The sequence below is a fragment of the Leucoraja erinacea genome, chromosome 11, assembly GCF_028641065.1.
Source record: "Leucoraja erinacea ecotype New England chromosome 11, Leri_hhj_1, whole genome shotgun sequence".
Lineage (NCBI taxonomy): Eukaryota > Metazoa > Chordata > Chondrichthyes > Rajiformes > Rajidae > Leucoraja > Leucoraja erinaceus.
The window spans coordinates 42,006,687-42,033,165 of record NC_073387.1 but is presented as its reverse complement, the minus strand read 5'-3'; the positions used below and the strand labels follow the sequence as shown (position 1 = coordinate 42,033,165).

Below are 26,479 nucleotides of genomic sequence, written 5' to 3'. Positions count from 1 at the left end.
AACTACTTTATAAATAAATCATCTCCCTTTAGTATATTTTCATTGAGGTATATTCAATTGCCAAGTTAAACTGCACTTTACCTATCGAATGCTTTAATGATATTCGTGATATTGAAATACCAAAACTGGCAGCAGCTGGTTGAAGCATATGATTTTTTTTTCCTCTACTGAAAGATCTGGGATACTATACATTTCTATCAATGGTGCTGCACTCCCACCACTGATAGATATGTATAATCACAGCAAAGATTTATGTAAGCATTTACAATTATAAGTGTGTGCACAGGTTAAAGTCAATGGAAGCTGATAATATTATGGCTAAAAATGACTTTTTTTTATAAGGCTGTAGTTAGCAAGCCCATTAAAGACATGGTAGGGGGGGGTGCAGTGTGCTATTTATGATTTGTTTGGGGGGGAATTAAGCTGACCCGTTTAGAAGAGTATCAGTGTGAGATCACTTTTGTGATGGTGACCATAATTCATTTAGATTTGGCATAGTTATGGAAAAGGACAAATGTAGATTCCTTGACGATAAGATAAAATGAAAATGGAATGCTTATGCCAGTCTCCGTGAGCCTAGAAAAGTGTCAAAACAACAGGGATGAAATTGAAAGGGAAATTCCAAAAGCAGAGAGATCGTGAAAAATATTAGCTTACAAAATCAAGGAACATCCCATAATGTTTGTATAACGAATAGGAAAGAATAACAAGTGTACAATGCAGGGGATGTGGATAAGGTATTCATTAATAATTTGCAATTGTCTTCACAAAAAAAGCAATGTGATATACTAGACAGGATAAGGAAAGTGATAATAGAAGAGGTATTAAGGGGTTTATCATGAAAGTAGATAAATTGACTCCCCAGGAGGTTACAGAGTTGTGACTGCCCTGGAAAAAGTCCGGAGAATAGTGGTAGGCTGGACTATTTGTATGTACGGGGCAAAAATGGGTAGGGTGTGGTTGGTTACTTGGAAACAGGGGAGGTTAGAAATGTGTATTTGTGAAAATATAGGACAAACATTTTGCACATAGAAGAAAAGATGGAATTTAAAAGATAGACCTTTGTTATGTTTAAATACAATTATTAGGTTGTATTATTGCATACCAGTCAAAACTTCCCAGTGAATGGCAAGGCTATGCGGAGTGTTGACTAGCAGAGGATCTAGGAGCGCAGGTACATGGTTGCTTGAAAGTGACATCACAGGTAGATAGGGTGGTCAAGAAGGCCTTCATCAGTCAGGGTATTGAGTGTAGAAGTTGGGATGTTATGTTACAGTTGTATAAGATGTTGGTGAGGCCACATTTGGAGTATTGTGTTCAGTTTTGGGCACCCTGCTTTGAGAAAGAGGTTGTTATGCTGGAAAGAGTGCAGAAAAGATTTACAAAGGTTCACAAGTTATTGGAGTGGAATTAGGCCATTCGGCCCAACGAGTCTACTCCGCCATTCAATCATGGCCGATCTCTGCCACGTAATCCCATTTTCCTACCTTCTTCCCCTTGACACCTGTTCTAATCAAGAATTTATCTATCTCTGCCTTAAAAATATCACTGACATGGCCTCCACAGCCCTCTGTGGCAATGAGTTCCACAGATTAATTACCCTCTGACTAAAGAAATTCCTCCTCACCTTTTTAAAAGAGCGCCTTTTAATTCTGAGGCTATGACCTCTGGTCCTAGACCCTCCCACCAGTGGAAACATCTTTTCCACACCCACTCCATGTATGCCTTTCATTATTCTGTAAGTTTCGATGGGGTCCCCCTCAACCTTCTCAATCCCAGCGAGTAGAGGCCCAGTGCTGTCAAGCACTCTTCATATGCTAACCCACTCAATCCAGGAATCCTTCTTGGAAACCTCCTCTGGACCCTCTGCAGAGCCAGCCCATCCTTCCTCAGATATAGGGCCCAAATTTGTCAAAGTACTCCAAATGCGGCCTGACCAGCGCCTTATAGAGCCTCAGCATTACATCTCTTTTTGAATTCCAGTCCTCTTGAGATAAATGCTAGGAGGATGTTACCAGGACGTGAGGGTTTGAGCTATAGGGACAGAGCTGGCTAAAACTTTATTCCTTGGAGTGCAGGAGGATGAGGCGTGATCTTATGGTGGTGTACAAGATCGTGAAGGGAATAGATAGGGTAGATGCACAGAGTCTTTTCCCCAAGCAGTCATGAACCAGAGGACAGGCTTAAGATGAGAAGGAAAAGAGTTAATAGGAATCGGAAGGAGAAGTTTTTCACACAGAAGGTGGTGGGTATATGGAATGAGCAGCCATAGAGGGTAGTTGAGGCAGGTAGTGTAATAGTATTTAAAAGTCATTTGGACAGGTACATGGATAGGAAAGATTTAGAGAAAGATGAGCCAAATGTTGCCAGGTGGAACTAGGGTAGTTGGGCATCTTATTCGGCACGGGCAAGTTGGGCCAAAGGGCCTGTTTCCATGCTCTATAACTCTATGGCTCTATTATTGGATAATTTAATGAATAATGATGGAAAATTGAAACCAAACTAAGAATTGACCGACAGACTAATTATGTTGGGGGGCAGTTTCTACAAAGTGAGTTAGGGTTGTCTTAGAAAGACTTTTATGTCGTTTTCCATGTAATTTACACAAAGAATTCATAGGCATGGGTCAAATGAATGTCAGAGATGGAACTCTACCTCCCTGCTAATCAGGTGCTCCTCTCAGTAGCATACCAGTCGCAGTTAGTGTAAATGAAGAGTGGGTGTAAATCGCTAAACTGCAAAGGAAGTCATCCAGCCTTTAATAACACCATTCGGTTTTCTCACTTTGAAGGAAACTGGGGAACAACCAGGCAAGGGGAAAAAGCAAAATCATCTCACTGCGACATCAGACTGAAGGTGTTCACAATATTTTTACAATATTTTTAAGGAATCTGCTAAGGTTAACAACATTAGTTCTGAAAAGGTGTCAGAGCATTTCACCAGGCGAGGGAAGAAGAATGCATGATCTGTCTTACTTGCACCTGTTAATGGAAAGCAGAAGGAACGAACCAGAGAGCTACCAGAAATGTAGATCTTTAATCTGGAGGATATGACGTTGTCACCTAGTTTCATCTCTTTCATGTGATTTGTTCTGTACCTTTTCATACTTCTAGTTTCCTTCTCCCCTGGCTCTCAGTCTGAAGAAGGGTCTTGACCCAAAACGTCACATACTAAAATTGACTAAATTGAACTGAAAAAAAGGGATTCAGTTATAAATGAGAATTCTCGGCCGCAGAAGACAGTAGCGGCCAATTCACTGGATGCTTTTAAGAGAGAGTTAGATTAGCTCTTAGGGCTAAAGGAATCAAGGGATATGGGGAAAAAGCCGGAATGGGTACTGATTTTAGATGATCAAATTGAATGGTGGTTCTGGCTCGAAGGGCCGAATGGCCTACTCCTGCACCTATTTTTCTATGTTTCTACGAGAAGGCAAAAAACACTGCACATAGTGGAATCTGTAACAACAAACAGAACACTAAGAACTCAGTTGGTCAGGCAGGGTCTGTGGAGGCAAAAGGTGAAGTTGATGTTTTAGGTTGAAGCCTTGTATCAGGACTTAGAGGGGAGGAACTGAGGTTTGTATAGAGACTCTTAATTGATTGGTGGATGGGAGAAAGGTGGGGACAGGGGAGAAGGGAGGGAGGGGAGAGATGAACGAAGAAAGGAAAAACCAAGATGGAGGGGTGAGTATGTGTGGAAGGAGAAGTTACCTGAAACTAGAAAATACCATGTTCATACCATTGGGTTGTGAGCTACCCCACTGTAATATGAGGTGCTGTTCACCCAATTTACATTTGGCCTCCGTCCACCTAGTTCCATCTGCCCACCTTTCATCTACCAGCCTCTGTGCAACAGGTGAGTTTACTGTCCAAACTGAATCCTTAACTAATTAAAGGTTTGCCATGTTTATTTTCTTTAAAATATAAAGGTAACCCGATTACCAATGTGATTAACATAGGTAATCATTCCTTATTTCAATAGAATCCAATTTTATGAAGTTATACAATCATTTCAGGATGAGCATGCCATATATTCGATCTAGATAACATTGTTTTTCATTTACGCGTGAATGACATTAAATAGAATTATTTCAATTTCAATGTCATTATCATTAATAGGTTTTATTCTGTATATTTCTCCTTTATATTCATAGAAAAGCTTATAACCACATCACTAGCAGTCGCACCAGAGTCACAGCAAAATCCTGCCTTGCATCCAGTTATTTCTGTCTGTCAACGGTGCGCTGATTTTAGTCTATTTTTGAGACTTGCTGGCCTTGCATCAAGGATTTGCCTTCTTTGAGGGCTTCACATTTGTCTGTCATTTGTGATTTATAAGGCATCTTCACTTTTTTGGGGGATAATTTTGACAACTGCAAAATGTTTTTCCTTTCACTCGAGACAGAATGATGCACAGCTTGTTCTCCAAGGAGGGCGAGATTGACAATCTTAAAACACTTAGAAACATAGAAACATAGAAATTAGGTGCAGGAGTAGGCCATTCGGCCCTTCGAGCCTACACCGCCATTCAATATGATCATGGCTGATCATCCAACTCAGTATCCCGTACCTGCCTTCTCTCCATACCCCCTAATCCCCTTAGCCACAAGGGCCACATCTAACTCCCTTTAAATATAGCCAATGAACTGGCCTCAACTACCCTCTGTGGCAGAGAGTTCCAGAGATTCACCACTCTCTGTGTGAAAAAAGTTCTTCTCATCTCGGTTTTAAAGGATTTCCCCCTTATCCTTAAGCTGTGACCCCTTGTCCTGGACTTCCCTAACATCGGGAACAATCTTCCTGCATCTAGCCTGTCCAACCCCTTAAGAATTTTGTAAGTTTCTATAAGATCCCCTCTCAATCTCCTAAATTCTAGAGAGTATAAACCAAGTCTTTCTTCCAGTCTTTCTTCATAAGACAGTCCTGACATCCCAGGAATCAACCTGCCACTTTTACTTTTCACCTTGCTACCTATTTCTTCTACCCTCATTTTACACCCCTCGGTCTCTACGCTCACACATTTAAGAAACCCTTTCCCTTTAACTCCATCCTCCACTATCCCATTCGACACCCCACCCCCCTTATTCAGTTTAAAGCCACCCGTGTAGCAGTGGCAAACCTGCCTGCCAGAATGCTGGTCCCGCACCTGTTAAGATGCAATCCGTCCCTTTTGTACAGTTCCCCCTTACCCCAAAACAGATCCCAGTGATCTAAGAATCTAAATCCCTGCCCCGTGCACCAGTTCCTCAGCCACACGTTCAGGTCCCGTATCTCCCTGTTCCTGCTCTCACCAGCACGGGGAACTGGAAGCAAACCGGAGATAACAACCCTGGAGGTCCTGCTTTTCAACATTTTTCCGAGCTCTCTAAAGTCACGCTGCAGAATATTCATCCTCACAGGCGGAAATCCAGAACTTCCTGAGAGACCCTCAATGCTGTCGTTCCTACTGTACTGTACAATTGAATTCCCTCTGGAGTTCAGAGCTGGAGTGCTGACTATCTACACACTCCCAGCAGTTATAATGCAAATGTCCCCAATCCATTCAATAGAATGGTACATCTCCAAGTTAAAACAACAGAATTCAGTTAAAGGCCACTTGCAATTTTTAATTCATTAAATGAATTTAAATACAATTAATAATAATAATAATAATAATAATAATAATAATAATAATAATAATAATAATAAATACTTTATTGATCCCCTCAGGGAAATTCAGAAATTATTAACAAATATATGTTTTGAGTGTTTTGGTTTTAATACTTCAAAATTGTTTTAAAATAATTGAATTCTTAAAATATCTGTATGATTAATTTTTACTGGTTTAATGGTGGTCATCTATCTTTCAATGTTTGTGACTGTCAGGAGTGTTCACAGATATGACAGTCATTAAGCCTGTGGATCTGGTTAAGCCAGCTGTCAAATACTTTTGAGGCTGGGCTTATGATTTACAGCAGGAAAGCTTTGCAAAGCAAAAGGTTCTTGCAGATCAGGATGCTGACCTTGGGCACCATTTGTTGCTGTGGGTGAGGGCAATTCCTGAAATGGTGAGCACAGGGAGCCCACCACACACTGAGGAGGACTGGAGTGAGCCATTTTTGCCTGCAGTCCCAACGTTGTGCCCCTTGGGTTTAGAAGCAAGACCCAGTTTGATTGAAGTAACTCAGCGGGTCAGGCAGCATCTCTGGAGAAAAGGATAGGTGACGTTGCAGCTTGAGACCCTTCTTCAGACCAAGAGTCAGGGGGAAGGGAAACTAGAGGTATGAAAAGGTTTCAGGGGAGAGGTCTTTTTTTTAATCAAAGCAATATGTGGACAATGTAGGCAAGTCTCACAGTTATTTACCATCTCTGTTTACCTTTCATAAGGTACTGGTGAGATGGCACCTTGAACAGCATTCAGTATGGTGAAGGACTCATATTGTGGTGTTAGATAGAAAGTTCTGGGTGATAAAGAAAAGTTGGCATTATTGCAAGCAGGGTGTTATGTGATCTGGAAAAGATCAATTTTGCTGGTGGAGGTCCCAGGTTTGGGAGATTCTATTTTGTTGACTTGCTCCAGTGTACCTTGTAAATGGAACACACTGTCGCCATGGTGACTGGCAGTGTCACATATTGTCTGAGCAGATTTTTGCTGCCTTGAATTGAAAATGCAATGAGATAACCAACTGTTATATATTTTCTTGTAATTTTTCATCAATCATTTTGTAAGGTAAGGATGAATAATGTTTAATTCATATTCAATTGTTAGACATTCAGAGAAACATTAGATATACATGCTACCGTCTGTAAGAGTTTGCTTCAAATTCTTGCTTTAAATCATTATTTCTGCCATATTGGCTTAGTCAGGACATGGACAGCCTTATTTTAGTTTTCTTTGTGAGTGTATTCCAATTGATATAATCCAATTTGCACATGCAAGTTGATGAATCATGAATGAAAATCCATTTCATCAGATTTCTGCTGATTTTATGTTATATCGAATTTCACATGGAGATTGCAGAAATAACATTAAAGTGCATAAATCAGGTAAGTGATTCCTTGAGTGAAAAACAACACATGGGGGGAACTTAGTGGGCCAGGAAGCATCTGTGGAGGGAATAGATGGACAACGTTTCGACGTTTCCAAACATGCAAGTTCGAATGTTCATGCCATCAAGAATAACTCTGGTGTCAATCTCTGTCCTGTGTTTTACTTCAATACTCATCTCGACCTTTGTCACCAGAACTCAACTATTCTCACAGCAGCAGCACAGCGGTAGAGTTGCTGCCTTACAGCGCTTGCAGCACCGCAGACCCGGGTTCGATCCCGACTATGGGTGCTGTCTGTACAGAGTTTGTATGTTCTCACCGTGACCGCCTGGGTTTTCTCCGAGATCTTCGGTTTCCTCCCACACACCAAAGACGTACAGGTTTGTAGGTTAATTGGCTTGGAGAAATGTAAAAAATGTCCCTGGGATAATGCTAATATGCAGGGATCGCTGGTCAGTGCGCTCGGCAGGCCGAAGAGCCTGTTTCTGCGCTGTATCTCTAAACTAAACTATTCAATAGTTTTCCAGCCATCCTGTGCAAAAGGGAGCTCATCCAAAGCTCTGCTACTTGAATCAGAGCTAACACTGTCCCACTCACCCCTCTATTCATTGAGTTACATTGTTTCCCAGCCAACAGATGGCTCAGATTTAAAATTCTCATCCTGTTTTGAAATCCCTTTGCAACTTCACCTCTGTAATTCTTCAGTTTGTTTTCTCCACCTAGAACATCATGTGACTCATCATTGGTACTACAGTTCTCCCTATAACTCTACTCACTGCCCCTCTTCTTTTAACACCCTCCCAGTCTAACTCCTAATATTGACTTGTTTGGCTGATAACACTTCTGTGGATCTTTTGGAAGTTGTCATTGGTCACTGAGCTACTCCGTCACACCTTAGGTTTCCATTTCTGTCATTTTTATCTTTCTCATTTTTAATTCTCCTTCTTTATTATAGGTAAAAGCCTGAAGTATGTATTAGCTACTTATAAAGGTTTTCAAAATTATTATTTTCTTATTTTGAGCCTCCGATTTAATTGTCATAAGATCATAAGACATACAGTAGGTGCAGAATTAGGCCATTCGGCCCATCGAGTCTGCTCCACCGTAGACAAAAGTGCTGGAGAAACTCAGCGGGTGCAGCAGCATCTATAGAGCGAAGGAAATAGGCAACGTTTTGGGCCGAAACCCTTCTTCAGATTGATGAAGAAGACTGAGCCTGCTCCACCATTCAATCATGGCCGATCTATTTTTGCCTCTCAGTCCCATTTTCCTGCCCTCTCTCCATAACCTTTGATTACCATATTCATCAAGAACTAATCAATCTCCACAAAAAAAAAACCCCAATGACTTGCTTCCACAGCAAATTCCTCCTCGTCACCATTCAAAAAGTACGTTATTTTATTCTGAGTCTGTGCCCTCTGTTGCAATTTCTCCCACTTCTGTAAAACTCCTCTTCACATCCACTCTATTTAGATCTTTCATTATCTCTAACCCTTTAAATTTATTCGACATCAAGATTTCATGCTAAGTGAATAACCGTGTAAGATATCAAAAACTCTAAGATTCAGAGTCAATTAGGTATAAAGTTCTATTTTAACTTAGTGCCAAGACACTTGGGCATTTTTTTGTTCTGTCGGCACAAGATTTAATTGCACCCTACTGTTTCTAGTTGCCTTCTCCCAAGTTTCCACTTCCATTTACTACTTTGGTTATAGTAATTTGCAGTGATATTGTTGTGTGTGTTCTTTTCACAGTTATCCTGCTGTTTGTGAGTTCCTGCAGAACAATAATTTATTATCAGTTATTCGGGCCCATGAAGCACAAGATGCAGGGTAAGTTTGCAAACAATTCCATGCACAATGCATGTTGAAATATTTGAATTTTCTCATGATAGAGTTTTTTTTTCCATTAGGTCAAATTTACGTGGCCTTTGCTTTTAGTCAATAGGTATTTTTCCGGGTGCAAACACATGGCACCCAAGGTTAGCCCAAAAATGATATCTGGTTCCACCATATATTCCAAAAGGTAAAATTTAATAAGTTCATAATGGCGGCACGGTGGCGCAGTGGTAGAGTTGCAGCCTTACAGCACGAGAAATGGCGGACTATGCGTGCTGTCTTTACGGATTTTGTATATTCTCCCCATTTGTAGGTCAATTGGCTTGGTATAAATATAAATTATCCCTAGTGTGTCTAGGATGTGTTAATGTGTGTGAGCCAAAGGGCCTGTTTCCGAGCAGTTTCTCTCAACTAAACTCATATGTTCTGGGAGTGTAATTAGGCCATTTGGCCCATCAAGTCTTCTCCCCCATTCAATCATGGCTGATCTATCTTTCCCTCTCAACCCCATTTTCCTGCCCTCTCCCCATACCCCAGACACCCATACTAATCAAGCAATCAATAATTTATTGTCCTGACACAAGGTGCTATTTGATCCAACTTCACCAACCCTTTTTTTTTACCTGATGTATATATTTATCCAAACCAAAATTATTTTGACACAATGAAATGGATTTATCAGAGATATTGTCCGTACTGATATAAACTGATAGATTTTGTCACGAATAAGAAAGCTTCTGCAAAATGCAGTCAATGCAAACAATTGTCACTTTTTAAAATGAGCATTAAGTTTGCATTATAGAAACATAGAAAATAGGTGCAGGAGTAGGCCATTCGGCCCTTCAAGCCTGCACCGCCATTCAATATGATCATGGCTGATCATCCAACTCAGTATCCTGTACCCGCCTTCTTTCCATACCCCCTGATCCCTTTAGCCACAAGGGCCACATCTAACTCCCCCTTAAATATTGCCAATGAACTGGCCTCAACTACTTTCTGTGGCAGAGAATTCCACAGATTCACCACTCTCTGTGTGAAAAAAAATAATCTAATCTCGGTCCTAAAAGACTTCCACCCTATCCTTAAAATGTGACCCCTTGTTCTGGACTTCCCCAACATCAGGAACAATCTTCCTGCATCTAGCCTGTCCAACCCCTTAAGAATTTTGTAAGTTTCGATAAGATCCCCCCTCAATCTTCTAAATTCTAGCTAGTACAAGCCAAGTCTATCCAGTCTTTCTTCATATGAAAGTCTTGCCATCCCAGGAATCAGTCTGGTGAACCTTCTCTGTACTCCCTCTATGGCAAGAATGTCTTTCCTCATATTAGGAGACCAAAACTGTACGCAATACTCCAGGTGTGGTCTCACCAAGTCCCTGTACAACTGCAGTAGAACCTCCCTGCTCCTATACTCAATCCTACTATGAATGCTAACATACTATTTGCTTGCTTCACTGCCTGCTGCACCTGCATGCCTACTTCAATGACTGGTGTACCATGACACCCAGGTCTTGTTGCATCTCCCCTTTCCTAATCGGCCACCATTCAGATAATAGTCTACTTTCCTGTTCTTGCCACCAAAGTGGATAACCTCACATTTATCCACATTATACTGCATCTGCCATGCACTTGCCCACTCACCCAACCTATCCAAGTCACCTTGCAGCCTCCTAGCATCCTCCTCACAGTTAACAATTCCCCCCAGCTTCGTGTCATCCGCAAACGTGAAGATGTTGCATTCAATTCCCTCGTCCAAATCATTAATATATATTGTAAATAGCTGGGGTCCCAGCACTGAGCCTTGCGGTACCCCACTAGTCACTGCCTGCCATTCCGAAAAGGACCCGTTTACTCCTACTCATTACTTCCTGTCTGCCAGCCAGTTCTCTATCCGCATCAATACTGAACCCCTAACCCCCTTATGAAGTCTGAACTGTCAATTTATTTTGCATTCTATATAATTCTCCAGACTGGATAGACTCGGCTTGTACACGCTAGAATTTAGAAGATTGAGGGGGGATCTTATAGAAACTTACAAAATTCTTAAGGGGTTGGACAGGCTAGATGCAGGAAGATTATTCCCGATGTTGGGGAAGTCCAGAACTAGGGGTCGCAGTTTAAAGATAAGAGGGAAGTCTTTTAGGACCGAGATGAGAAAATCATTTTTTACACAGAGAGTGGTGAATCTGTGGAATTCTCTGCCACAGAAGGTAGTTGAGGCCAGTTCATTGGCTATATTTAAGAGGGAGTTAGATGTGGCCCTTGTGGCCAAAGTGATCAGAGGGTATGGAGAGAAGGCAGGGATGGGATACTGAGTTGGATGATCAGCCATGATCATATCGAATGGCGGTGCAGGCTCGAAGGGCCGAATGGCCTACTCCTGCACCTATTTTCTATGTTTCTATGTTTCTATAATAAACTCCAATTGTCATATTAATCCACAGCATTTTATGTGTTGAAATTGTATTTATCTTGGACAAGAGTCTAGCACATTACATCCTATAAAGCACAAAAATTTGTCCTAAAAATCCTATTGAAGTTCATTTCATTCATATGCCATCTGCTTTATATTGATATAGAATTCAAAATCTAGATTAGTGAAGCTTTATTTTAATAAAGCTCAGTTAAAGGTTACATTTGATGGCTAGAAATTTGGACATGTGGCACTATTTATTTTAGCTCCATGTGTATGAAAATAGGAGCAGAAACGTATTGTGGTCTTTTCTGGTTGGATTGAGCTGCCAGATTGGTTAGGATTACTGTATCCAATGCAGATGCGGTGATCAAATTACTCATGAAATTAGGTTAAATGATTCTGTCAAATGCCTGTTATTAGGCATGCCAAGAACAAAGTATTTTCATGGCTGCTGTGCTATTTTTCAGAAGCCTTCAAACACAGGGTCCAGTCTAACACAGGGACTCTTAAGGCAGGCAAATCCAAGCCATGACTTTCCTGATTGCCCCTACCCTAATCCCAGGCAATGGTCACAAGACCCACATTTAGATCCCTGGCCCACAAGCCTCCCCTCCCCCATTATTCGGTCTTTAGTCACCGTGCACCTCCTTCCCCATCTTGTCACTGCATTGACAAGGCTTCCAACCACCAGACTTCTCTCATCTCCCACCTCACAACCAAAAACTCAGTCGTCGATTTGCACAAAAGAAATGAGTAGCAATCACTCCTCACTTCCACCAGCCGAAGGTGGAGGCCGAATGTGAAGGCTGCTTTAAACATTGACGAGGCCACAATGGTTAACTCATAACCACTCTGCTTTGAGGCCAGGCAGAATAAAATATTTATTTTAGTTTAACAAGAACATCTTAGCCTCTGCCACCCAAGGCTTCCTTCATCCTGTGCCAACCTTACTGCTGCAATACCCTATCAAAATCTCTTCCCCATCATTTCCTTTCATGTGGTAGGTAGTCCTGGGCCACAGGGCCTACCGATTATCAAATCCAATACAATACAATACAATACAATAATACTTTATTAACCAAGTATGTTTTGCAATATACGAGGAATTTCATTTGCCGAGTTAGTCATACAAATAAAAAGCAACTGAACACACAAAATACATTTTAACATAAACATCCTCTACCTTCCTCACTGATGGGAGGAGAGAAAAGTTCAATCTCTTCGCTTATTTGTAGATAGATAGGTGTGTATCCAAATATTTCCCAAGTAGGTATGTGTCCAAATAATTGTGTAAAGCTATGTTTTTTGATTACTATTCCAAACTAAAAATGGTAGTTTTGGTATTTTTTATTTACTTCAAATATTTTTTATCAAGTATGAAAAACCATATAGGATAAGTATAAATAATACTGTGCATTATTCATTAACTTATCTTTCAGCTATCGCATGTACAGGAAGAGCCAAACTACGGGTTTCCCATCGCTTATCACAATCTTTTCTGCACCAAATTACCTTGATGTTTACAATAATAAAGGTATGAGGTTCAGGTGCATACTAAACTAATACAACACATGGGAGGTTGAAAGCAAATGGAAACATATACAAACCTATGGCAAGTGCACATCTTTTACCACATTATTTACTGTGCATGAACAACCATCAATATTTCAGCCTCAACGATCATTCTTATTTTATTGTTTTAAATAGATATTTAGAGGAAAGTGAGTGGAATTTGAGCAATAAGTGGGTGTCAAGTGGGCAGGACAGTGATGTGTGAAACAATAGTGGCATCAGTGTGAAACCCTGGCTGTTTTAACTATTGGGTCTCATACTGTCAGTTATCCACAGACTATCCCATGGCCCAGAGCTGTATGCCACTTAGAGGCGAGTGGTTGGTAGGGATTTTGACAGCATCATGCTATCAAAAAGGTTGGCACAGGGAAGGGGAGAGCCTGTACTAGAAGAGGCTGAGCTATTCTAGGGAAACACTGTTTCTTCAGCTAACACCAGAGAAGAAAGCTTAAGGCACAACATCCGTGACCTCATCAGTTTTTGAGGTAGCCTTCACTAAATTGGGCTGAACATAGAGTAAGATCATCTTAGGTAGACAAAAGTGCTGGAGAAACTCAGTGGGTGAGGCAGCATCTATGGAGCAAAGGAAATAGGCAACGTTTCAGGCCAAAACCTTTCTTCAGACTGATGTAGGGTGGGGGGGGGCGGGGAGAAGAAAGTAGAAAGGACGAGGTGGAGCCAGAGGGAGAGCTGAGAAGGGGAGGAGACAGTAAGGGCTACTGGAAATTGGAGGTAAATGTTCATGCCGCTAGGGTGCAAACTGCCCAAGCGGAATATGAGGTGCTGCTCCTCCAATTTCCGGTGGTGCTCACTCTGGCCATGGAGGAGGCCCAGGACAGAAAGGTTGGATTCGGAATGGGAGGGGAGTTGAAGTGCTGAGCCACAGGGAGATCAGGCTGGTTAATGCGGACCGAGCGGAGGTGTTCGGCGAAACGATCGCCAAGCCTACGCTTGGTTACGGGGTATTAAAGAGACCCTGGTGAGAGCCTCATCTATAGTAGGGGAGGGGAACCCCCGTTCCCTGAGCAATTAGGACATTTCCTATGCCCTGGTGTGGAACACCTCATCCTGGGAGCAGATGCGGCGTAGACGGAGGAATTGGGAGTATGGGATGGAGTCCTTACAAGAAGCAGGGTGGGAAGAAAAATCTTATACTTTCTCATAAAAACTTAATGTACTGCAGGCATCATTTATTTTACAAAGTAGTTTAATTTGCAAACTGCAAATATTTTCACACACATTCTTTTAGTAATTATTCAATAATTTAGCATTAATGCATTCTTCCTGCAACACTTCTATCTCAATTTTATATTATTTCTCTATGTTTCCATCATGATATTTATATTTTTTTATGCTTAAACCACTAATCTATTACAGTGAATACAATTGAGTCATCCCAGATATCCCTCCTGTCAAGATACTTTTAGGACAATGCACAGTATATGGGATTATTAGACGATATTTCTCATCTGACTTATTCCCGGGGCCCATCCTCCAACCTCCATATCGCAAATTTATTCCTTTGCAACTTAAAGGGTTCTCACTTAATGGCATGAATATTCCGTTAGGGAGAGAGTGTTTTAGAGGACATAGGTTTAATGTGAGAGAGGAAAGATTTAATATGAACCTGAGAGGAACATTTTTCATTCAGAGGGTTACGGGTATATGGAATGTGCTGTCGGAGGAGGTAGTTGAGGCAGGTATTATAACAGCACATACAGTAAAAGACACTTGGACAAGTACATGGATAGTAAAGGTTTAGAGGGATTTGGGCCAAAAGCATGTAAATGAAGAAATGTAGAAACAAAGAACTGCAGATGCTGGTTAATATGCTAGTGTTGGAGTAACTCGGCAGGTAAGGCAGCATCTCTGGTGTGGTGTTTCGGGTCGAGACCCTTCTACAGACTGGGCAAATAGGGCATCTTTACTAGTATGGACGAGTTGGGCCAAAGAGCCTTTTTCCGTGCTGTATGAACCTGAGTATAATTCAAAACAAATCCCAAGTAGACTGTCACAAACTGGGACCCCACTCTACACTCCAACAGCGAGTTTCAACAGGTCTCTTCTCAAAAGAAGTATCAGAATACTAGCATAAGTCCTGTAAGAAGTGATCAATATTCATCAGATCAGAAATGAATGAATAGACTGGAAATGCGCGACAAAACGTCTTTCTCAAGACTTGAAAAAAACATAAAATGAAAGAAGTGGCATCTATGGCAGGAGATTGCCAAGACGGTATTTGTAAGCGTATGTGTACTGTTCATGAGTGACTTCTGTTTAAGAGACTTACAGGTGCCAATGCATAAGTTGTACTCCATCAACAATTGAAGATTCCTACCATGCTGTCACTGTTATTTATGACATCTACAATGTAACGGTGAGCGGCAGAATGTCACGTATAGCCTATCTCTGCAGAGGCAGTCTGAATGGATGGCCATGAGGATGAAGGTAACTCTGACTTGGATTTTGAAAGCAGTGCTTGTTTGCTCGAAATATCTGAAGTATCAAGCAAGCAAAAGTGCCTCTCGGTGTCAAGTTCAGTCTTGGAAACTTTTCTTGACTATTACATTGCAGATGTCAAATCAAGTTTTATTCAAGTCAATTCAAGTTTTATTTGTCACTTGCACATAAAGTGCAAGTGAAATGAATTTGCCAGCAGTGGTACAATAAAAAAAGAACACACAATACACAATAAAAATGTATTGTGAATCGGTGCCTCCCCACTGGAGACTGCAGCTTCAAGTTGGTGTAGGCCGCAGGCTGGCGGTCGAAGATTTAAAGTTCCCGCCGTGCCGCAGCCAGAAGCACCGCAGACCGCAGGGCCGGTGGTCGGAGCTCCTCTCCAGGGATCCCCGGCAAGGGACCCCGCTCAGGATGGTAAGTCCACGCCGCGCCCGCGGTAGAAGTTGACCACGGGCCGGTGGTCAGAGCACTTCTCCGCCAGGGTCCCCAACGAGGGATCCCAGGCCCAGGGCGCCGCCAGCTGGAGCTCTGCAGACCGCGGCTTCAGGCTGCTGCGGGCCAGCGAAAGGAGCGCTCCCCTCCGGCGACCCCCGGCGAGGGCACGCCCGCTCCGCGACGAAAGAGTCCTCGCTGTGCCCGCTGTTGAAGCTGAAGCCCCATGAGCGTCTCCAGGAAAGGCCGCACCAATCCTCGCAGCTAGACCACGGGGGAGGCGACATGGAAACAGTCGCCTCTCCGTGGAGGTGGCGATGAAGCGGTTGTCATGGCAAAGTGTGGAATGTCAAGAGTAGTTGTCATGGAAAAGTGTGGAATATTCCATTTATAATAGATATGACTTTTGCTTTCACACCTTAATTCATAGAGTGCAGTCATGCCCTACAGGTACCTCTCTGGCAACTTCCTGCCTTGTGTACCTGTTGTGCAGTGAAGTTGAATCATGTGGCACCTTTCTTCAGCAGTCTCTGGAAGAGGCTCGCCGTCAAGAACTTGGCCACCAATCTTCCATCATTGTAGTTTGCAAGTATTCTTTACCAAATGCTCCCAGCTAAAAGAGTGCTGTTTGCATCGTGGCTCTGTCAGAGCTATTCCTGGTACTATCAGGAAAGGTTTCTAAATGTAGAAAATGTCACCCTTAATATCCATTTTTCCTCAAGCAAACAGCATTATATAAGTAAGCTCATTAGTCCCGTTGTGCATTTCGTGCAAATTAATTTTGCAATTTTATTTAGAATCTTTTGAAACAACATGAGGGAAATCACTAAAATTGTTTAAACATGCACCATAGATCAGTACAGAACAAGAACAGTGTCTGTGTCGAACATGATGTCAAGTTAAACGAATCACCTCTGCCTGCACATGATCCATTGTTCTCCATTTCCTGCATATCGATGTGCCAATCAAAACATAGAAACATAGAAAATAGGTGCAGGAGTAGGCCACTCGGCCCTTCGAGCCTGCACCGCCATTCAATATGATCATGGCTGATCATCCAACTCAGTATCCTGTGCCTGCCTTCTCTCCATACCCCCTGATCCCTTTAGCCTCAAGGGCCACATCTAACTCCCTCTTAAATATAGCCAATGAACTGGCCTCAACTACCTTCTGTAGCAGAGAATTCCAGAGATTCACCACTCTCTGTGTGAAAAAAGTTTTTCTCATCTCGGTCCTAAAAGATTTCCCCCCTATCCTTAAACTGTGACCCAATCCAAAAGTCTCTTAAATGCCACTATCATATTTGCCTAAACCACCACCGCAAGCAGCACGTTCCAGGCGCCCACCACTCCCTGTCCAAAAAACTTGCTCCACTCATTAATTGCTGGAAAATGCACTAATGCATATCTAAGCCATTGTTAAAAATGTGGCGATAGGAGAGAATTTGTTGGAACTGCTTAATTGTCAGTTCTTCACAATACTTTTACCCTTACTCAGTTTTCAACATTAATTGCCAAATTAATTCAATATGATTAAAGAAATGCCAATCAGGTATATTTCCTGCTAATGATGTCTTAAAGATAAATACATTTATGAAATATTCCAAATTTAGAAATGTTTGCTGCCTAAATGGTTCCTTGACGTTTAGCATTGACAACAAGGTTTAGACAATTAATCAATGAGATAATCACACTTGCTAGCTGATAACTTAGGAAATATATGGACTCCACCCATCTGCCGATCAACCACACCCCCCTCACCTTTATCAACCTAAAACGACCAGGCTTTGTCCCACCTCCACTCTCTTTTCCAGCTTTCTCTCCCCTATTCCAATCCATCTGAAGAAGGGACCTGACCCGAAACGTCGCTTAGTTCATTCCCTTCATGGATGCTGCCTGACCGGCAGAGATGCTTGATTCTTGAAAGAAAGAAAGATCAGCCATGATTGAATGGTGGAGTAGACATGATGGGCCAAATGGCCTAATCGTTCTCTTATAACTTTTGAACTTATGACTGATGAGTTTCTCACTTTGTGTTTTGATCAAGTTTCCAGCATCTGCAGTTTCTTGTGTTTTTTAATTAGATTTGCTTCTGATAACATGACATTAAAATGAGATTCAAGATATTCAAGATTCAAGAGAGTTTATTGTCATGTGTCCCTGATAGGACAATGAAATTCTTGCTTTGCTTCAGCACAACAGAACATAGTAGGCATGACTACAGAACAGATCAGTGTGTCCATACCATTATTTAAATATATACACTCATGAATATATAAACTGATAAAGTGCAAATACAGATAATGGGCTATTAATGTTCAGAGTTTGTCCGAGAAGTTTAATCACCTGATGGCTGTGGGGAAGTAGCCATTCCTGAACCTGGTTGTTGCAGTCTTCAGGCTCCTGTACCTTCTACCTGAAGGTAGTGGGGAGATGAGTGTGTGGCCAGGATGGTGTGGGTCCTTGATGATGCTGGCAGCCTTTTTGAGGCAACGACTTAGATAGATCCCCTCGATGGAAGGGAGGTCAGAGCCGATGATGGACTGGGCAGTGTTTACTACTATTTGTAGTCTTTTCCTCTCCAGGGCGCTCAAGTTGCCAAACCAAGCCACGATGCAACCGGTCAGCATGCTCTCTACTGTGCACCTGTAGAAGTTAGAGAGAGTCCTCCTTGACAAACCAACTCTCCGTAATCTTCTCAGGAAGTAGAGGCGCTGATGTGCTTTCTTAATAATTGCATCAGTGTTCTTGGACGAGGAAAGATCTTCAGAGATGTGCACGCCCAGGAATTTGAAGCTCTTGACCCTTTCAACCATCGACCCATTGATATAAACGGGACTGTGGGTGCCCATCCTATTCCTTCCAAAGTCCACAAAAAGTTCCTTGGTTTTGCTGGTGTTGAGGGCCAGGTTATTGTGCTGGCACCATATGGACAGTCGCTCAATCTCTCTTCTATACTCTAACTCATCCCCATCAGTGATACATCCCACAACAGTGATGTTATCAGCGAACTTGATGATGGGGTTCGCACTATGACCGGCTATGAAAGCAAATAATTGCCAATACCATCAGATTTCTCAACTCGCTACAATCTTGATAAGGATCACATAAATAAATAAATAAAAATAAATAGATAAACAGCTTTGTTGCAGGTGTGAAATGCATCATTGGGTTGGAACTCGAACCAAGCACAGTTTCCTTCGTATTTTCTATGAAATATAATGTGTAACCCTGATATGAAGTGAAGTGCTGACTCTGTGAGCTGTGGGAAAATAAATAATTTAGTTAGACGCACCAATACATTGCATGAACATCATATAAATAGTTAGTCTAGATGCTACAAATTAATGGATCAACTCTTGTGAGATTTAGTTCAAGAACAGAATGCTTCTGTGTTGTAGAATTGTTGTTTGCTTTGTCAGGCTGTATTTGAAGGGAGTGAGAGACAAGCTTCACTAAATATTGTCGGGCACTGTTGAACCAGAATTACGCAAACCAACATCTCTTCCAGGATGCCTAGTGTGTATATCCAAAATGCCTTTGTTAATACAGACTTTTATTATGATTGGTTTTGTGTTATCAACAGCTGCAACACCTACAAATCCCAGGCATAACTTTTCATTTGATTATCTTTCAGAGGAGACAGAGTCTGCATTTTAATCAGCCAATGTTGCTGCCTTTTTCAAAGGCTGTGGGCTTTTGACAGTGTGGGTGGCTTTACATTATTTATAAACCCACAGTAGCTTGGTCTGTTCTACGTTTGGCAGGAATTCTATATAACCTGCTTTGATAACATAACAAGGGAACCACCATAGCAACGTAACAATGAAATGCACCATTTGGTTTAAACAGGTTTATCTTAACCCTCTGCATGTGCCTAATGTTGGTTAACAAGCTAGACTGATCTATGTGATATAATTTCAATCTGTGCCTAATTACACTATTGGGTTTACATTTTAATAATTAGTTTATCATATTAATAATATACCTGTTTGTCCAAATGTGTCAGCAGCATTTTGTCAAATATCAGTCCGTATTAGGAAATGGGAACCACATCTCATGACACTTATCAGAGGTTTGACTTACTGTGACGAAAATGCGATTGTATCCTTAATTTGCCATTCAATTGCCGCAACGTGCAATTGATGGCTGGATTGGATTATACAGTCCCTTCTATTGAGGCAGTCCATCAAGAAAAGCATTTTACTGTGACTTGTCACATGTGACAATAAAGTATTCAAATTCAATTAAATTGAGGATAATTTGCCTGCATTCTGGTTTAGTGGTTTCTGAGTGAGTTTCCAGGAGCAGAAAAGACTGCAAAAAGTTGTGAACACTGCCCAGTCCATCACCGGCTCTGACCACCCCACCATCGAAGGGATTTATTGGAGTCGCTGCCTCAAAAAGGCAGCTAACATCACCTGAGACCCACACCATCCTGGTCACACACTCATTTCACCACTGCCATCGGGAAGAAGGTACAGGAGCCTGAAAACTGTAATGTCCAAGTTCAGGAACAGCTTGTTCCCTACAGCCATCAGGCTATTAAACACTACAACATCAAATAAGCTCTGAACTACAATAGACTATTTTTATTATGGACTATTATTGTTTGTTTTTTAAGTATATGTGTGTGTATATATATATATGTGTGTGTGTGTGTACTTGTGAGTATGTGTATATATACACACTGAACTTTTTTTACTCTCGTTTATCATATTGTTTACAGTGTACTATGTTTACATATTCTGTTGTGCTGCAGCAAGTAAGAATTTCATTGTTTTCTATCTGGGACATATGACAGTAAAACATTCTTGACTCTTGAGGTGGCTAAGAGATTAATGTGGGAGCGACAGATTGGGGCAGGAGGTGGCTGATGGGGCAGGTGGATGGATAGATTGCTAGGTTGTGCGCTTCTTCTGCTGGTTATGAAGGGAATCTGTGTGTTCCTCAAGGTTCTCACTACTATCCAGAATGCTTCTTCTCCAGTTTGAGTAACATGGGCAGATGTTGCACTTCTTCAAGGAGGTTCTTATTCACCTGATGACCTCCTCTCATGACAGAACTCAGAAATCGGTGTTTGTTTCGGGAGTCTGGTATAAGGCATCTAAATGTTCTGTGCAATGCAACAGTATCAATGAGAGTCTCAATGCTGGAGCCATTGGCCAGGGGATGATGCTGACAGAAACATCAGAGGGTGAGACAGAGGGTGGAAATGTGAAATACCAAAGGGCTTACGTTTAAGAGAGATAAGGACAGTTTAGCAAAAAAATGGTAGGTGCCTGGAACAGGGTGCCAGGAGAGGTGATATAAGCAGATACAATAGCAACCTTTTAGAGGCATTTAGACAGACACGAACAGGCAGGGAATTGAGGATTGGGACCACGTGCAGGTGGGATGTTGGATTGGGTGATGCAGATATGGTGGGCTGAAGGGTCTGTTGTGCTGCACTGTTCTGTGGTCTATGTGGTATGACTGCAGTGGCTATAGAACACTCAGGAGGCCAGGCAGTATCTGTGGACAGAGAATCGATTAAGGCCGAAAGAGAACGCCGAAAGAGAAAATTAATTTATTTATTGAAAGTTTATTTTTATTTCTGGTTTTGTGATAATCTTGCTGAATCTCCAAGATGGCCTGTTGTGAGAGGAGAGGGGCCATAGGAATAGGCAACTTCTTAGAGGAGCCCAGGCATGTATGGGAGAAGAGTGCTGGATGGCAGAGCAGTCACCCAGGAATCAGGCTCCTCTATCTGGCTGCAGATAATGATGCATCCAGAAACACTAAGGTCAGGATTTATTACCTGCAGCCACAAGTTGCATTGTTTTTGGATGGGAAGGTCACAGACACCCTGAATTTGTTACTGTGGATCTTTCCAGATGGTGCCGCTGATGTCATAGATTTGCTTCAGATCAGGTAAAAATACATCTTCCTGAATGGGCAAAGGGGTGTTCAATTGCAAAACTACCTAATTGCTGTCCCATGTATGTCACTCTCCAATCAGCTGCTCAAAAGTTACACCTCTCTGCCTGGCTCATCAGTGAAATGCAGTCAATGGTGTGAAGTTGTCGAATTTGCATGGTGGATGTGAAATAAACTTGTCACAGAAAGTTATAACTTGGTCTTTTTCAGTCTAGACATGCTTTGAAAACTAATATGCATTATGTACTGCCATTCAACATTTCTGACAAAAAAACAAAACTAGTAATATAATGAATGTCTTATTTTACTTTAACTATTGCAGATTTTTTGAATTTACTTTTAAACTTTCTTAGTCTCGTCTTTCACTGTGAACCAGATATATCTTTTTTTCTCTCTCTCTCTCCCTCCATTAATCCAGAATTAGATGTTGAATCCGCCCAGAATAATTTACTCTTCTTTCAAAGTCTTAGTGTAGTTCCGTTCACCAACTTCAAATATATTGATTTGGGGAGCCCCATTGCTTGTACTTTTCATTCATCATTTGCTTGAAACATTTTAGGTTACATGAACTTTAAATGTTTTACGTATTTATTATACTCCCAACTATTAATTTCTGAAAGGCCATGCATGATCATGGAAGATCGTCATTAGCACCTGCTGGTGAAAGAAAGAAAGAAAGCAGAAAAGAAAACCGAAAAGGACAAAACAAAGCAAAAAATAGACAAAACGCAGAATGGTTGCTAATAAACTATAACAGTAGCTTGAGGAAAAGCATCTCACAGTTATTTAGGTGCCTTATAGCCTTCTGAACTCAGCATCAAACAATTTCAGCTCATACCATCTGCTTTCTTTCTTTCAACAGCAGGTGCTAATGACGATTCTATTTTGTCTTGCCTCACATTTCTTTTGTCACTTATTTATTAATTCAATCCTGCCTTCCAGAACTTTATTTTCATGCTTTTAATGCACTCACTCCCTCCCTAATGCGAGGCAAATACACATGTGCATTCTCAGACATGCACACACATGTAGAACATCGTCCATGCCTCAGCATTTTCTTAAATCCATCTGTAGTGTTTAGCCAGTTTTGGTCAAAAGTTTTCATTTTGTTAACTGCCCTGATGCAGACTCATCTGGTGGACATGTGCAGCATTTCCTATTTCCTACTTTTATTCAGATTTCTCAGCAACCTTAATGTTGTGCCATTCTGTCATTGTTTCTTGTTTCTAGGCTCTATGATTTATAGGAGACAGATGTTGTGGTCAGAAAAAAAGTAACAAGAGATACTCAAACCCTCTACCTCTGTAACGTTTTACTATTAACCTGTCCTTGGTCATTATCACTTGATATTCTTACTTATAAATTAACTGTCTCTGACTCAAAAGCTCTGATAATCAACATGATATTCATTTAATGTAACAAATCCCAGTTTTCTGAAGCCATTGTGGAAAATAATGTGATTTCCGGTTTTCTTCTTACTTAATCATACAGTTTTAATAATTTTGACCTGGTGTTTTGCAGTCAATCAACAGAAGACATAATTCCTCTACATTTATACTATAAAATCCTTATGATATTTTAAATTTCATCTTTGAATCTTTGATATTCAAAAGAATTCAACCATAACCTTTGCAAAATGATATTAATATTTAATACTCCTAGCTGCTGTATTATTTTAGTGAAGTGAACTCGAATGCCCCTGTCCCACTTAGGAAACCTGAATGGAAACCTCTGGAGACTTTGCGCCCCACCCAAGGTTTCCGTGCGGTTCCCGGAGGTTGCAAGTGGTTGCCGGAGGTTGCAGGTAGTGGAAGCAGGTAGGGAGACTGACATAAACCTCCGGGAATCACATGGAAACCTTGGGTGGGGCGCAAAGTCTCCAGAGGTTTCCGTTCAGGTTTCCTAATTTGGGACAGGGGCATTACTCTTCCAAAGTCAATATATCTTTGTTTAGAAAATAACCCAAAACTGAAGGCAATATTTCTCGTGGGCTCTGACCAAGAGAACAATCATAATTCAATCAAGTTGAGATGAAAGTCAACAAACCAGTAGCCTTTTTAATTCAGTAACTTGTACTTGTCCATTAACTTTAATCCTTTTGCGTTAAAAAACTCCTAAATCTAAACACAATCTCTAATTTCTCATCATTTAAGGAATATTCTGATTTATTTTGAACATCTGCTTGCCTCCATGAAACAAAATCCCGCTTGACTCCATTATACTGCTATACTTATTATCACGTTTAATACTTTAGTATACCTACATATATTTGAACTAATGGTATTCATTTTGTAATCAGGTTTAAGGACTTAATAAAAAATATGTTAAGATGACCACACTTAGAATGTACACAGGAGGTATTGTTGTTGTGATATTTTAGTTTACTTCAGTTTAGAGATGCAGCGCGGTAACAGGCCCTTCAGCCCACCTAGTCCGCTCTGACCAGCAATCGCTGTACATTAGCACTATCCTACACACTAGGGACAATTTACAATGTTTACCACAGCCAATTAACTTACAAACCTGCACGAATTTGGAGTGGGAAGAAACCAGAGCATCCGTGGGAAAACCCATATGGTTACGGGGAGAAAGTACAAACTCTGTACAGCCAGCACCTGTAGTCAGGATCAAACTTGGGTCTCTGGTGCTGTAAGGCAGCAACTCGACCGCTGCGCCACCATGCCGCCCCAAATGCATACCGTATATATGATATATCTTCGCCAGTGTTATTTAAAAATACATAAGCATGTTTTTTTAGAAAAGATACAAGAAGGAATGAAAAGGAATTTGGTGCCATCTTCGGTCTCCGGTGCCATCTTCGTATGGGCAACCAATTTGCTGAGCATGGTTGCCAATATGGTCAATTCTGTTACTTGCTGATGATTATAATTGGATGAAACATAAACGACTATTGTAATTGTCGTGTTAAAACAAAAAAATAGTCATGGCTGATATGGATATTTAAAATTTATTGTGCTATGTTACTTTTAGGGACACTGTGAAACATTACAAATAAGCTGTGCTATAGAGTCTTACTTGTGTGGAAACAGGTCCTTCAGTCCAACTTGCCCACACTGGCCAATATGTCCCATCTACACTAGTCCCACCTGCCTGCATTTGGCCCATATCCCACTAAACCTGTCCTATCCAGGTACCTGTCGAAATGTTTCTTACATTTATCCGTTGTATGAAACATACATGTGTGTATGAAACATACAACAAATGTTTCTGTTGTATTTCATCACAAAAGAAGATAAATAATAAAACTCTGATATTCTGTTTTGGTGTACCCCACGTCTGAACTGCTGCCTCGTGCCATCATAGACCTCCAGCTTCTAAAGCTGTATACTCAAGAAAACAGAAGCAGATGATGAAAAGGTTATGAAAGGAGATGGATAATGATTTCCAGTTGGATTATAGCCCATTAATAAAGTTGCATTGATTTTTAGTCGCATGAAATGCATTCACAGAATATTAACCCAAAACTGTGTTATGTAATAAGGGTCAGGCAAATGCTTATAGGCTAAAATTCCCTTCCCGCTATTTTTAGCAAGATTACTTGAGCCACTTATTTTAAATAGATTAATGGCATCATAAAGAAAATCTTCAGCTTATACAGTCCTTCATTAATACATTCATAATCCATGACATTTATTGACCAGATTCTAAAAATAACATTTATATAAAATAATTGCTGTACAGAATGTTTTTGTGGTATTGTGCTCTCATTTCCCCTCATTTCTTCACTGCTATTGAAACATCAGAAAGACTCTCTGTATCCAAGGCAACAGTTAAATGATCTACTTAAGGAGCTTTGTTTAGGGAGCTATTTGATGTTGGTAAGGGTGATGACTCTCCTGCTGATTTTCACTATTTACTGGGGAGACACTGAACAGACAGATTATATACATCCCACAGTTCTCTTGTTCTGTGATCAGTGAGTCAGTTGATGAAAACAGAAGTTTTATCATAGGATTCATTGCATCACTCAGAGTACCATTTTGCTGCTTGTGTCAATAATATTATTTTCAAAAATGTTGTACCAATTATCATATTCATAATGTATCTTTGAGTAATTATCGAATATAACCTTAAAGTGTTCAATTAAAAACTGAACAGGCATCAATTAGGAAAATACTAAAATTGATTGGAAAGCTTTGAATTTCTGTTCACTGGCCCTTTGTCGATCCCCAGTGAGAATAAACTGGAAATATTACGTTTATTTATAACGTTAAAGCCATATTACTTCGAAAAGGCTTTAGATCACAATTTAATTTTTACCAGAGTAAAGATAAGTGACAGAACAATAAGTGACAGAACCAGCGGTGCTGGCTCGAAGGGCCGAATGGCCTACTCCTGCATCTATTGTCTAATAATGGTATATGGATATTGAATTGCAGGATAGGGTTGCAAAGCAACCTTACTGTTCAAAAGCACTTAACAGTGTGAAACACTTCAGCACATCATAATTTTTTGAAAATGTTTAAATGTGTATTATTTAGCTACAAATTAATCTCCCAAGGAGTAGTGTAAATAATTTTTGCACATATGGTGTTATGGAGTCATACGGCATAGAAACAAGCCCTTCAGCCTAACTTGCCCATGCCGACCAAGATGCCCTATCTACATCAGTCCCACCTGGCCACATTTGGACCATATCCCTCGTAAACCTTTCCTTTGATTTACCTGACGAAATGTCTTTTAAATGTTAAAAAAGTACTTGGCTCAACTACTTCCTCTAGCAGTTCATTCCATATACCCAACACCTTTTGTGTGAAAAAGTTGCCCTTCCTGATCCCTATTACAATCCTTG

The 26,479-nt window shown here is 40.9% G+C and overlaps 1 protein-coding gene across 3 annotated transcripts in view; it reads left to right on the top strand.

Moving 5' to 3' along the window:
* LOC129701716 (protein phosphatase 3 catalytic subunit alpha-like) overlaps positions 1–26,479 on the top strand; it is a 356,043-nt gene that overhangs the window by 280,799 nt on the left and 48,765 nt on the right. For all 3 annotated transcript variants that reach the window (XM_055643088.1, XM_055643087.1, XM_055643089.1), the window contains 2 exons: positions 8,783–8,860; positions 12,721–12,815. In XM_055643088.1, the coding sequence (XP_055499063.1) occupies positions 8,783–8,860; positions 12,721–12,815 (173 nt within the window). The remainder of the gene's footprint in view (positions 1–8,782; positions 8,861–12,720; positions 12,816–26,479) is intronic.